We start from the raw sequence: 14,429 nt of genomic DNA on the forward strand, positions 1-14,429 counted from the left end.
CATCTTCCTTGCTAGCACCGGCCCTACCAAGTTCTCAATGCAGGCCTTGCCAAAATCCGCGCCGGCCAGCCAATCCGCGCCAGCCATGCCTTCCTTGCCAGCACCTTCCATCCCGGCCTTACCTTGCCGCGCCGGCCATGCCTCCCTTTTCCAACGTCATGCTATGTCAAGTGGCCCACACCCATTCCAAGCCTATTGGTGCTGACAAGTCCCTTCCATGCCAAGTCTATGCTAGCATCTCCGCCTCGCGTTCCAAAGCCTGGCCCCAAAGGCACCTAGTCATAGTGGGATTTGTGCAAAGTTACCAGATATGATGATTGTGGATTCTTACTTACATCTCGAAAAAGGTCAGACAAATCTCCTCGGCCCTCTTTCACGACTTACTGTCTCAGTTCTATCCTCGTCTGTCACCATCTTATGCTTACCTCGCAACAAGGCCCCTGTTTTCTAAGCTAAGCAGGGGACTTAATGTTGATGGTGGTTTTTGAACAAGGGGTAAAACCGTCAAACCTCACGTATAACATGACATCACCAATGACACTAGCACATTTATTAGAACATTTAACGCGCTTATGTAAAAATCACCAGGGTACCCTTTTTGAAATACTAAATTAGGGTTTCGATGCGCGAAACCCTAAATTCACACATACCGCGCAATCATTACACAAAAAACATGCCAAATGCACGCACCGTGCAATCATCGCGTATAACATAGCAATTGCACGTACCGTGCAATCACTGCGCAAAATCCTGGCAATCATGCCAATCACACATGTCACGCAGCATGCCAAATACACGCACCGTGCAATCATCACGCAGAACATAGCAATTGCACGTACCGTTCAATTACTGCGCAAAAGCATGGAAATCATGCCACTCACACATGTCACGCAACATGCCAAATGCACGCACCGTGCACTCATCACACAAAACATAGCAATTGCATATACCATGCAATCATTGTGCAAAATATGGCAACCATGCCAAAACTACAAATAACGCGCAACCGTTGCGCTAAATGTGGCAACCATGCAAAACATCAAATAAACACGCAATCATTGCACTAGATGTAGCAACCGTGCCAAACCGCAAAGCAACGCACAATCATCACGTTAACCATGCCAAAAATCCAAAACGCACCACCATTGCACAAAATGGCAACCATGCCAAAAACGCGTGCCATTGGCACATGCCGTGCAACCCTTGCAACCTGGTCGTCCAACCTAGGGCCAAATCCGCACACGCGCCATTGGCACATGCCGTGCAACCCTTGAAACCTGGCATGCCAAGCCGTGTAACCTAGGGCCAAAGCCGCCACACGCGCCATTGGCACATGACGTGCAACCCTTGCAACCTGGCATGCCAAGCCGTGTAACCTAGGGCCAAAGCCGCCACACGCGCCATTGGCACATGCCGTGCAACCCTTGCAACCTGGCATGCCAAGCCGTGTAACCTAGGGACAAAGCCGCCATACGCGCCATTGGCACATGCCGTGCAAACCTTGCAACCTGGCATGCCAAGCCGTGCAACCTAGGGCCAAAGCCGCCACACGCTCCATTGGCACATGCCGTGCAACCCTTGCAACCTGGCATGCCAAGACGTGTAACCTAGGGCCAAAGCCGCCACACGCGCAATTGGCACATGCCGTGCAACACTTTCACTTTGTAATTTCCACTTGCACCCGACGTTCAACCTAGGTCCAAGGCATAAAACACATGCCATTGGCATATGCCGTGCAACACTTGCATTTTGGCATTTCCACTTGCACCCGACGTGCAACCTAGGGCCAAGGCATACCACACATGCCATTGGCACATGTCGTGCAACACTTGCACCCGACATGCAACCCAGGGACAAGGCATGCCACACATGCCATTGGCACATGCCGTGCAACCCTTGCACTTTGGCATGCCACGCCTACATCAAAGGCCACGATTCCTCTTATGCAAAATCTCGACCGTCGAAGGTCACCACTGAGCCGGCAAGTCTCTCAAGCTCAACTTATCAAACACCAGCGACATGCTACATGTTTTTCACGAAAACACTCGAGACATCGAAACGTATGTCACAAGCTGGGGGATGCTCATTAGGGTTTTGGTTTGGCGGTCTACAGCGTGCGGCATACACAAAATGCCCGTTTCAAGAAAGAGTAATAAGAATAAAACGGTTAGTAAATGCAGGAAGTAATGGTGAAACGCTCTTTCATTATGGAACATCAATTCCATCAAGTTCCATCAATACCAGGCGTTACCACCTCTTCCCATTTAACTCATCCGTTTCTTTTCTTACGAGGCCAGAGTACGTTTCACTTGGACTTGTATAAATAGGTTTTACCTATTTCCACCAAAAGACAAGTTTTTGGTCAGGGAGAAATACAACATTCAGAAAGGCAACTCTTGTAGCTTTCTAAAAGCTTTCACCTTCTGATACAAGTCAAGTACTACTCTTCCAGAACTGCTATGGTCTCAACACTCTCTTCGCTTCCCTCCCTAAACCATGCCTTCTCCTCCTCTTTGTGACCGAAGCAAATCCGGAACGACCATTTCTTGGTTTAGGACAGATTTGTATAGATTGATCTCTCGAATCTAAAGTACTCTCGTGCAGTACATTTGTTTAGGGTTTAGATCTATTTCTCACTCACCCACCGAAATTACCAAAATCAGCAAAAACGATTTTCACCCATAAACAACCTTATGAGCATATGCCTAAGAAAATACCGTTCTTTCATATATTTTTTTTATTCAAAAACTTTTATGTACTTGTCGATGACATATTAATAGGTTTTTATATTTTAGCAAATTAGTATGGTTGTTGTTGGTGGCGGGTTGTAATGGTGGTTAAGTAGGTTGAAACAACGAGAAAATCTTAGATAAAACTGTTGAAGGTGATAAACATGTTTCAAGTCGTGATTTGTACAACTGATAAATAATGATTTTTCAATATCAAATAAATTTAAAGTTGAGTCAAATGATGTGTGAAATTTATTGGTTGAATTAGTACTTGTTAGTAATCAAGTACTATCAAGTATGTGATGACAGTGTTGTAGTGGTTTTGATTTATACTGTCAGCTATATGCTTACTGATTTTGCGGGCTTTAGGAAAATATCTTTTTATCACTTGTAAACTATCTGGACCCATGATCATCCATTTAACGTGTGTATTGAATGTCATTACCCCCACTGGGTTGTCAATTGCGTATCCAAGTTACTTGATCGTCATTTGACATTATTGATGCAATCATAATTATCTTTGGATTTATTAGCTTTTTAGAATTGTGTTTCTTTTCTAACATTAAAGGTTATTTTAATAGATAATTCGTGAAGAAAGACGAGGATAAGATCTTAGAGTCTGAAACTTGCGCCTACTATTGAGCTCTAGAAGCTGTTGCAGATATCACAAGTAGCAATTGGATTTATCTTTCTCTGTAACTCTTCATATATTTAGTTTGATATATGTCATAAAACCAAATTGAACTCTTGGCATGACCTTGAATATATATTGATGACCTTGCAGTAAGCCTATGAGTGTTGGTGATCTCAATTTCGAGTTTTTTTGGTTGTTGCGACTATAAGCCAATTTTGATTTTTTTCGTTTGTTGCGGAGCCCGTGTAGTCGTTGGAATCCTCCATCCTAAAAAAACAAAACCAATAAAGGATATTTTTATTAGGACTTGGAATGGAACGGAATGGCGCTCACATTGTGTGTTCGTCTTTTCTAGTTAATGATAATATTAAGTTGTATTTCAACGCCGTAATTATATTCCTTCCAGAACGTAAAGCAAAGTATGCCAAAATTAATAAGTTTTTATTGAGAAATTACGAGTTTAATTTTTTTATTTTTGAAATACTTTTTAAAAACAACAGAGAATAATTTTCACTCAAAATAACTGCATATATTTGCATATATACTTTTTATTGAAGTACTTTATTGAAATACTTGTTACGCGTTGTAAACATGACAATCAAAGACTTTGCGTATATACGTATATATTTTCAAGACTTTGTGTATGTATTTGCCTCAAAGAGTGTGCACGTAACAAACTAATTTCATTGGTCCTCCTTCACGGTAGTTATCCAATTTTGTTAAATTAATTTTTATTTTATTTTAATTCAATTTAAATCTAATAAATGTAATAATAACTGATCTTTTAATATACCACGAAAAATTAGTGATTCAATCAAGCACTATTTGATAAGTTCTTATATCACAGGTATAATGTTTTTAGTTCTTTTTCTTATATATATCATATGCAAAATTTTGGATATTGATTTAAGAACATCTGAGAAAAATCCAAGGACGACCAATAAGAGTTGTGCAACGATCAAAATACATTGATCTTGGTATCAAGATGATTTCACGATGCATTCTTTTGCTATTGCTTGATCTCTTCTTCCAATGAATATAAATCATGTCTTCAATTTCTCCTAATACTCTAATACCTTTGCACCACAACCCGAACATTCAAAAATACGATGATGACTAACTAGGAAGTCTCGGAACATGATTAATTATGTCTACTGATAGTAGACTGACTATACAGATGGAAGTTAAGGAAGAAATATGATGTTACTTATGAAAACATAGATAACTTGATGTTACAGAGTAGATTGGCTCATTCAAAACTAATTACATATTTCCTTATTTGATGACGTTACAATTTAGGTTAGAATCAGGTTTAATTGCCTTTTATAGATTTAAATTAAATTAAAAATATAATAAAAATTAATTTAACAAAAGGCGATAACAGATTTTGAAAAGGACCAATCAGATCAGTTTGTTATGTGCACACTCTTTATAGGAGTGTGCACAAAATTGGACTCATATTTTCCTTGATGAAAGCCTTGCAAAATATGTAACACTTTGGAAAACTTCTAAAAAAAATTAAAAGTATTTCTTATATTTTATTCCATAAATAAACAATCTGTGAAACCCATATCCTAGATGCATATAAATTATATACTTTTTTATTTTATTGATCATGTACAAATGTATAATAATAATATTTTTATTATTACTACTTTTTGCATTTATTGAACAAAAGAAAGATGTTGTGTATATATTAATTTTTTTTTAATTTATTTGAAGTTAGTATAATAAATAAGCTATGATAAGTTTTATATTTGTATTTATCATGTCAAGTTTTTATTAAATTCTTTAGATTTTTGCAGATTTTTATATACAAGGTGTTTTTATAACTCTTCGGGACTCTACAAATCTCTGTAAGACATTAGTTAACTCTGTATAACTCCGTAAGGTTTTTTCGAATTTGGTTGACCTCTCAGAAAGTTGTTAATTCTTGTGACTCTCTTTAAATCTTTATATCTATAAAAATATTTATTGAGTAAACCCCCATTAGATGAGTATTCAAAATGTTTTGTGCATGATAAGGTGTTGGAGGCTTCGGTAATGATGAGAGGGAAATGTTTTATATGTGAAAAGATTTTATAGGAGTCTTGCACACAATTTTATATGGACGTGGAACCTTGAAGAGAACTAATACATATTTGTCCGGAATTAATGTTGATTGATTTAAAAAACTTAAGCAGAGATAATCAGGTTCGGTGGTTATCGGAATGGAAATCTAGGGAAATACGAAAGGAGTTAAAGAGAAGATGGGGAAGGTGAGTTTTGCTTAAACACGTCATTTAAGGTTTAAAATATATTAAAAAGATTTTAATTAACTTTAATATGGGTAAATGTCTATCATAAAGCCTAACATATATTGCAGTAGTGATTTTACGATGCGTGCACGTAAAATATAAAGAAACCGTTCGCGTCAAATTAGGCTTAGGCGGGGTTTGTTAATGTTTTTTTTCTTTTCAAAAAGCACTTTGAAAATATATATCTAGCAATTATTTTTCATATTAGTATTTGGTAAAATATTTCCAAAGTGTTTTTAACCCAAAACACTTCCAAAACTCGGGAGGGAAGCGAAACTAAGAGTGGATTGAATCTGTATGCAATAAGCTGAAGAAAAAATGTTCTTAAGTTAATGGAATAAAATAAGAAAGAAATTAAAAAAAGAAAACAGCTTGTTATTAGGTTATCATTTTGAATCAAAGAAACATAGTTTATCATCATCGAAGAAAAAAAGAAGGAAAAACTAAACCAGAAGAGCTAATAACTAGGTACGGAGGTTTTCACTTTTTCATTCATTTTCTTCTTCGATTTCTAGAGAACAGTGTTTTCATTATGCTTGTATAATAGATCTTCTGCTTCTTCCCCCCCCCCCCCCCCCCCCCCCCCGAAGGTTATGGATATGAATAGATTTGAGGTACCACTTGTAGTAGAAGTAAATAAAGAGTACTTATGGGCGAGAACATCTGAATACCGTGTTTTTCCTAGATATCTTGGTACAACAAGAATTACTGCATGTCGATTTGTAAACCACAACAATAATAAGATTACCCAAATACCGGGGAAAAAAAGGAGGTTGGTTTTAATTACAATATTAATTATTTTGGAGAAGGTATTTACAGGGGAGTACGTTATGAAAATTTTTAAGGGTTCAACTGTAGTTTAGCTAGTCTTATTCAGAACACATTGTCTGCTATGAAAATGGTGGAGGTGGATGTTGATGATAATAGGGGTCGTGGATTGGGTGAATATGTACAGCTGATACTCAACTCTATCTCAGCAGCCACAAAAGAACTACAAGATCAAGGACTTTCACATGGTAATATTTTCTTGAGAAATCACATTAAGACATGATTGTGGTAACCGATCATGTATTTTTGGTCTATAATTTGGTAACCGATCATGTATTTTTGGTCTATAATTTGTAATCACCTAGATGCGTGTTGTTTTCTTTTTCTTTATTTTTTATACGACCCAACTGGGATGAACTCTCCTGAGTATAACAGCCAACTTGAGCATCCATGTTAATCCAATGACAATATTAATAACAAAGTCTAATTTCGGTCTTATTCATAGATGAATTTGGAGAAAATATATAATCCAACTTATCCAAGCCTCCTTGGTTGGAGTCGACCCTCATACCTCTACAGGATATTATCGTTTGTACTATACAGGAGTAATACCTATCGACAAGAGGTGCGTTTTTCTGTCAGATGTTTTTGTGGTTTTCTTTTCGGGTTTGAAAATCCTGTGTAATTTTATCCAGTGGTGAATCCATACTTCAACCCGCTGGGGGCACATTTTGTAGAAGAAAAACTCATAACACCAGGAACTATTGAAGTACTGCATAAAAACACATGGCCAGACACATTTTTATTTCATATTGAGTCGCTTATTAACAACTTGTTTTTGAAATATCTTGGAAATGTAGCTAGAGTTTAATTCGATCGAAAAAAAGCCAAATAAAAATAAAAATTAGTTCATTAATATTTCTTTTTAATACTCCATTCGTCCAAGTTATATAGGAGGAAAATCCAAATCTCTTGGTTTAATAAAAAAATCTAAGATTTATAATATTTCATCTCTTTTCTTGTTTTATCCTTGTTGTATTCCCAACACTAAAAACATTAAGTTAATTGTAGTGATATGTATGCATCATAAAGATGTGCATATATGAAAAAAAAAAACTACCTAGAAATTAGAAACCGACCTATCTAGTCGGACAAGCAAAAATCACTTCTCCGCCTATGTAACCTAGACGGAGGGAGAGTTATTGATCAAAAGAAGAATCCATAATAGTAAAACACAAATCACTATGGTGCAAAGATAACACATCTGGGAATTGTGTGTCTTTTTTATTTTCTGTTTTCTTATCGGCTCTATGCATTACTATGGCAAGCTAGTATTTTTTTTTTTGTGATATCCTAGACTAGTGGTCCCAAGACTACTTCCAAACTCCTTAAATTGGAGGGGATTCTGGCAATTACGGGGTTCGAGCCCCTACTTCCCCAGTGGGAGGGAGCATGAGAACCATCATACCACTTGATGGTTCTCTATGGCAACCGAGTACACGACTATGAATTAAGAACATTTCTGTGACTACGTGGATAGTATATTTGGTAACTAATCCCTAAAGTATAGATAAAAAAAACAAAAAAAAAAACACGTTAATTATCACAAGTTTTAAATATTAATCGAATCTATTAGCCACAAAAACATTGATCTTCTAAAATCTTGTGGGCGTCAGTAACCAGACACCCCTTACTAGATTCGTACCTGCCTATATGTATTCAACAATTGCAAGGGGTGGTGTAGGAACCCCGATTTTGCATATCTTAAGGTCATATTCATTAACTGAAATGTTTTGGAATTGCGCCGAAGAGTATCACCCTGGCAAATCATTTTTAGCATGGACTAGATACCAAGGGCCTTGTAGCGAACCCATAACCTTTTGAATCACCCAAATCCGAGAACTATAGGTCAAGATATATCCGAAATGGTGAAAATTGTAAGGATTGGGCCTCAAAATCCTATTCGGCATGATTTATTAAGGTGATACCAAATCTTTGTGGGGATATAATTCCATATAAACCAAACCTGACCGTTGGATCTTTGGATTGCTATTCCCTCAAAAATTCGGTATCCCCTTTATAAATAATTTAGTTCGGCCCATCACAGGATGATGCAGACGAATTTCCATACAAAAAACCCGCTTTTCATTAGTGAGCCGCCATTATTTATAATCATCTTTTTCCATGTTACAGAAACGAAATAGTGCAATTTTAGTAGATGAAATTGAATAATAATTAGTATTTGGATCCTAAGAATTAAAAAAAATAGTGCAATTTTAGTAAATGAAATCGAATAATAATTAGTATTTATAAATAATATATTGATTAAATTAGTAATAATAGTTAGAGTTATAATGTGAACCCTGCAATGGAAGTTAATGAATCCTAGCCTATAATTAACGGGTGAGACCTATAAATAGTGAGCTAATTTTTGAGCTGAAGGGAGAAATTTTGTTTATCAGTTGGTTTTTTTCATTCCTATAATAATAACAGGTATTTCTCGATTGTTATTTTTCATTCCATGTAATGCTTACATGCCAACGGTGTAAATTGAATAATGAAGGAATAAAATGAAGAAATGCGAGTTATCCATATTAGCATGTCATATAGTGATACTGATCAGGGGACACCATAACTTCTCTTTTTTCTCTCTTTTATAGCTCCTTCTCAAACCCAAAAAACCTTCCACCATCAAGTCTGCTGCTCAGATCTAGTCCATTTCGGGTTAGAACTGAGCATGTTTCTTTACTTTTTCTTGTTTTCTTAGGTAGCCAGTAGTTTAAGTTAGATTTATTTTAGTTTTTGCTTGAATCTCCATTGTTTTTAGGAGAATTTATGGTGTTCTTGTGGGTTTTTTTCCTTTTTTGTCTATGTCTTCTCCTTTGTGGAAATTCTCTATGCGCTTTCATGGCGTTTCTTTGTGATTTCAATTGAGATTTTCAGTGGAAGTTCAAGTGCGGTGATCAAGATTCAAGACTTTGGGCATAATATTCTCATACTTTTATGAGTAGATCTCTTTTTCAAGAAGAAAAAACCTTATCATAATGCACTACACCATATCCTGGTTTTTGCAACGCCAGAATATTTGGTTTGCAACGTATATAGTCGTTGCAGACTGAGCAACGGGAATATACGTTGCTCAGTAGGATATTCGTTGCTTCATTTATAAATTAACTTTTAGTAATTGTGTATAATTTGTGAACCGTTGATATAGGTTGCAATCCTGCGGTTGATCTAAATTGTATTATTTTCAAGGGTTTTAGAATTAATATTTTTATTTTTATTATTTATCATTTGAGAAAGGAATATCATCACCACAAACTCGTTTCCTTTTCTGTTTTCTTATCTTCCTCACCCAACTCTGAAAATCTCACAGATCCAACCTCAACTCTCACAATCAAAGACTAATCCCAACCTCATCTCAAAATCAAAACCCATGTATCATATCTAAAAGAAAACACCTCTTTTCTAACCCTAGATTTAGAGCAAACTCTCATCTGATTTTAGCTCGCTCGTTTCCAGTATGAGAGGGAGATGAAGAATCCTGCATATGGAAGCAAATCTCATCATCGAATCAAGTATGATTTCAAAAACTAATCTAACCGCATCTTTGAATCAACACCTATCTCAGAATCAGAACCATAATCCTTTAGTATCCCCTAATTTTTTACCCTAGATCGCGTTAATTTTTCTCCTGAAATCAAAGCAAACCCTCATCTCATATTTGATAGAGATGAGAGTAGAAGAAGAAGACTTCACCATGTAATCTTTTTACTTTTTCTTTTTTGTTATCATTGCTTGATTTTGTTTCTGCTCTTATTTGCTTGATTTTGTAAAAATTTTGCATTATTTCTTTTTGTTTGATGTATTTGATGGAGCCTTAAAGCATGGGTTTTATTTGATTTCATCTTTATGGTGTTTTAACTGATTGTGTGTGGTGTTGTTGGTTGGATTTGATGGTGTGGGCTGTTGGTGTTGGTGGTGTGATTAGTGCAACAGATTTTTGTGTTTAGTTGGTGGTGGTGCATCATTTGTTAAGGTGTTTGTGATGAGAAATAATTGGATCTGTTATGAGAATGGATGCTGGTGGTGGTGATGCAGGTAGAAATTGGTGGAGAATTCGACTGAAATTTGTGGTTGGTGATTTTTGCTTGCTTGTTGTGGATTTTTTTAGAATCATTGTTGCTGCTGGCGTTGATTTGGATATGTTGTCCTGATGTTTTCTTAGGTTAGAGAAGTGATGGGAATAATTTACCTTGCGGTGAGACTCTTTCACGGAGGAAACAAGGACAAAACTACATGGAAGGTAAAATCTTTGTTCAGAGCTCTTTTGGAATTAAAGCTAATGGTATCTGTCTTCTTATGTGTAGATGATTCACAACTTTCTGTTTATATGCTTGAGTTAATTGGTGTTTGAACCTATTCATGATATAGTAACTTAACTGATCTGGCCGTTTTTGAAGGAGTATTGTTGAGTATTTGGATATCATCTGGGGACAGGGCGCTTGAGTTATTTTCACTTGTATAGCTCTTATGCTATCAACTGTGATACAATGGACGAGTTCAATCTGCAGCAAACGTGACCAGTATAATGAAGCTGATCCCAAAAAAATCACGCAGGTTATTCCTACATTGAAGACATACTGCTAATTTTTATCCTTGATTGTCTTTATATTTGGCTTTTCTTGTATATTACTGGTCTCTGGTTTCATTGAGATTGGGTTTACTGGACGCAGACATGATAAAAGATTTGCTTGCATCCGTAGAGTCCTCTGCAGGGATGGACAAAGTAGTAATTCAGAATGATTATAGAAGTTTAGGCCAAGTGAGAAACACCTGAGATTCGCAACTACATGTTTAGAAATGAAAACGTTTAAGCTCATTAAAGTCTTACTTCATGGTGTTTTTCTTTGAGTGGCGGGTTTCATGACTACATGATTAGAAATGAAAACGTGTAAGCTCATTACAGCTTTACTTCATGGAGTTTTCTTTAAGTGGTGGGTTTCATGGAAGCAGTGGACTCTAGAACGTCTGTTAGGACTCGTTTTTCTGGTATTTGGTGTTTACTTTGCCATCACCATTTTTTTATTTTTTTTATTCCATTGGTTGAATGCAACAGTCACAGCTTTTATGCGTTCTTTGCTTGCACATGTTACTTGCACTTTTCACTTGCTTAATAATTTGTCTGGATTCCGGGGGGAATTTGTTGCCTTATAATGAGCCATATGTAATTCCCCCGGGACATGTAATATTCAAATCTTATATTCTGTGAGGCCTATGTAGACATTATTGAGTATTGAAGTCTTAAATTAGTTGTTTGTTTATTTGGTGTGCTTCCTAGCCTAAACTTTTGTCATGAATTTTCAGTGTGTGTCTTAATTATTTGTGAACCTAGTAAGTTTTGATGAGTTAATTACACTTTCTTTACTGCTACTTGAGTTTACAGTTTTGGGTCTTACGTTGTTAACTAGAATTGAAAGTAATAAATGCGAATGAAATTAGACAGGGATTTGGTGAGTCCTGTTTTCAGAAGTTGGTTATGATGCCAATAATCAGCATGTGCTTTTACCATGATTCAGTGCGAGTTTGTATTGAACATTTTTATAGGAAATAATTTATCATGTTAGGATATCTTATTTTTCGTTTCCATAAAACAGATAGCTTGCTCTTAAATGCTTGCATTTCTGTTGGTTGACTGATCGTATATGATATATGAACTGGAACTCAATATGTGCCTCATCTCTTGCTTTAAAAAATTACAGTGCTTTAGCTTCTAAGTAGTCTGATTTCCATGACCAATGTCTTTGGCTGTCTGTCAAGTTTTGGGCTTTCAAATCTCTGGTCCATGGTTCATTCAATGCCCCTAACAAACGATCATTTGTTAACCATGGAATATCAATTTGGCTTGCATATAAAAGTTCACATTTTTTATTTCAGGTGATTGTGGAGAAAGCCGAGCGAAGTGATAAGAAAAAGTGAGTGGTCATTGGTTTGGCTCTGATTTTCCACCTTCTACTTTAGTCGCGGCTGCACATCTGTATTGTTTACTGCAAATTCATAAAATTGAGTTTCTTTTAACTGCAATACTTAGTAACTTTCAGTATCTGATGTGTTTGCTCGTGTAATATTTTTCATTATTATACAGGTATCTAGTTCCAGCTGATTTGACTGTTGAGCAATTTGTCTATGTGATCCGAAAGAGGATCAAGTTTAGTGCAGAGAAAGCAATCTTCATTTTCGTGGATAACTTCCTCCAACAGGTATCGATCTCTCTATCAAAATCTGTATTCTTGTCAGCTGTCATTCTAGTGGCTGCTTGCTCTAGGAGAGACAGTTTTGGCATGCTCTAAGTTACTGTGATCTCATAGTGTTCACCCTTGTAAATGATATGCTCTGTGATTCATATTCATAGTTTACTCTTAGCAATTTTGTTTCACATCTTCTTGTAGTCTCGATGGGATATTATAAGAATTCACTAAAGAAGAATGAACTTGATGCGTTGAATTGATTTAAAGAAGACATAGCAGAGAAGGTGGGCAGGGCATCTGGCATGGAGCTAAAAAAGGTTTGTTATCACCTCTTTTCTTTTTTGATGAATTTGTTGTTGTTATTATTTTGACTAAAAGACAAACTAACAGACTAAGATTCATAAAATTTAACCAAGAATGATGTTAATGTGCACTTTCACTTAGTTGTTTCATTGATGGCTTTTGTGAATTGCTGTTATCCTAAATGTATGTTTAGTCTGTTAATGGGATGTTTGGAAGGGTCCGACTGGTGTTTCGTTTTTTGAAATGAATGCAGTATATATGTTCTCGAAGTCGATTAAAGGTGGTTTGTTAGGGGAGAACATCATATGTTGAACTTTACCACCAGAAAACCAATGCGTACCAAGTAATTACTCTGTAGAGTTTTCTTTGATTCTATATGGTCTGAATCAAAATTAAATTATAGTGTCAAGTTTTAATCTTGTTGATAAACTTTGTCGAACTTTTCAATCAAGTGATTATTGTAATGTCTTGTACATGCTTCAAACCTTGTTATGTAAATTTGTTCTTCTATGGTCGTATGAAAGTGTCTACCTAGAATATTTTGCTTCAATAATGCTTGAACAGGGTTTTGAAAAATACATATATATACAGATTTTGTAAATTTTTTTTAATTCTAATATATATCATATAAAGGTTGCTAATCGAGCGTTGCTTTAAATAAATAAAGTATCGCTTAATACGTTGCTTTATGTCTTATAAGCAACCGATATAGTAACATTTTATACGTTGCTTTAATTAATTAAAGAAACGTATGTAGATGTTGCGAAACATTTGTGACGCCGTGTGGGCCGTTGCTGAATTTGTTAGCAACGATTATAAACGTGGTAAATTTGGGTTTTTTGGTGTAGTGATGGTTGTATTATAATCCCAAAACCATTCTTTCAATCTTCGGATTGCTTGGTGCTCTTGTTGGTCATTGTTACTTCTCTTTACAGATTATTAGTGCCTTTTTGTTGTATTTCGAAATTTGATCTTTATGTTCTTGAAGTCCATGTAATCTCTATTTTATCATGAATGAAATTTATAAGATTTATCATTAAAAAAAATGGTGATACTGATACTCTTTCATTGGTTTAAGATTGGTTTTGATTTATTGTCATTATATTTGGTTTTACGGTAGAATAGGTAGAATAGGTTGATAGAGTGGATAGTCCTTGGGTTTTGTGTTTGCGTTAATGCTTCATCATATTCAGTGGCGAATCTAGCTAGAACATAAGTTCAGTGGAGAATCTAGCTAGAACATAAGTTCAGTGGGGGAATAACCTATTTTCGAAGATCGTGTATAACTAAAAATGTAATTGAGAAAAATCTCATACCCAATGTAATGGTCTACTCTTATGAACTATTCAAACTTTTATGCCTCTTGTATATCTGTAACTATACTCCCACAATATAGAAAACTTGCACCCTAACTTAAGTATGTCATAAGTATATCTCAGCTATATAACAT

The 14,429-nt window shown here is 35.8% G+C and overlaps 1 protein-coding gene across 4 annotated transcripts; it reads left to right on the forward strand.

Moving 5' to 3' along the window:
* Positions 1 to 9,743: 9,743 nt before the first annotated feature.
* LOC113331138 (autophagy-related protein 8f-like) lies at positions 9,744 to 13,497 on the forward strand. Of its 4 annotated transcripts, XR_003350733.1 has the most exons (8): positions 9,744 to 10,190; positions 10,420 to 10,564; positions 10,657 to 10,734; positions 10,892 to 11,048; positions 12,366 to 12,403; positions 12,574 to 12,688; positions 12,878 to 12,993; positions 13,233 to 13,497. XR_003350733.1 is itself a non-coding variant. In XM_026577894.1 (6 exons), the coding sequence occupies exons 3-6, from the start codon at positions 10,962 to 10,964 to the stop codon at positions 12,905 to 12,907; spliced, it is 270 nt and encodes an 89-aa protein (XP_026433679.1). In that variant the 5' UTR covers positions 10,226 to 10,564; positions 10,657 to 10,734; positions 10,892 to 10,961; the 3' UTR covers positions 12,908 to 13,497. The 4 variants fall into 4 exon arrangements, 1 of the variants encoding a protein (XP_026433679.1); XR_003350730.1 differs by having other exon boundaries at positions 12,878 to 13,497; XR_003350732.1 differs by having other exon boundaries at positions 10,428 to 10,564; positions 12,878 to 13,497.
* The last annotated feature ends 932 nt before the right edge of the window (positions 13,498 to 14,429 follow it).

Source organism: Papaver somniferum, unplaced genomic scaffold (assembly GCF_003573695.1).
Source record: "Papaver somniferum cultivar HN1 unplaced genomic scaffold, ASM357369v1 unplaced-scaffold_125, whole genome shotgun sequence".
Taxonomy (NCBI): domain Eukaryota; kingdom Viridiplantae; phylum Streptophyta; class Magnoliopsida; order Ranunculales; family Papaveraceae; genus Papaver; species Papaver somniferum.

Excerpts from the sequence above, each read along its gene's own strand:
- LOC113331138 (XM_026577894.1), top strand. The coding sequence starts at position 10,962 with ATGCTATCAACTGTGATACAATGGACGAGTTCAATCTGCAGCAAACGT. Across the intron at positions 11,049-12,365 it reads ATCCCAAAAAAATCACGCAG|GTGATTGTGGAGAAAGCCGA; the intron begins GTTATTCCTACA and ends TTTTTATTTCAG. Across the intron at positions 12,404-12,573 it reads GAGCGAAGTGATAAGAAAAA|GTATCTAGTTCCAGCTGATT; the intron begins GTGAGTGGTCAT and ends ATTATTATACAG.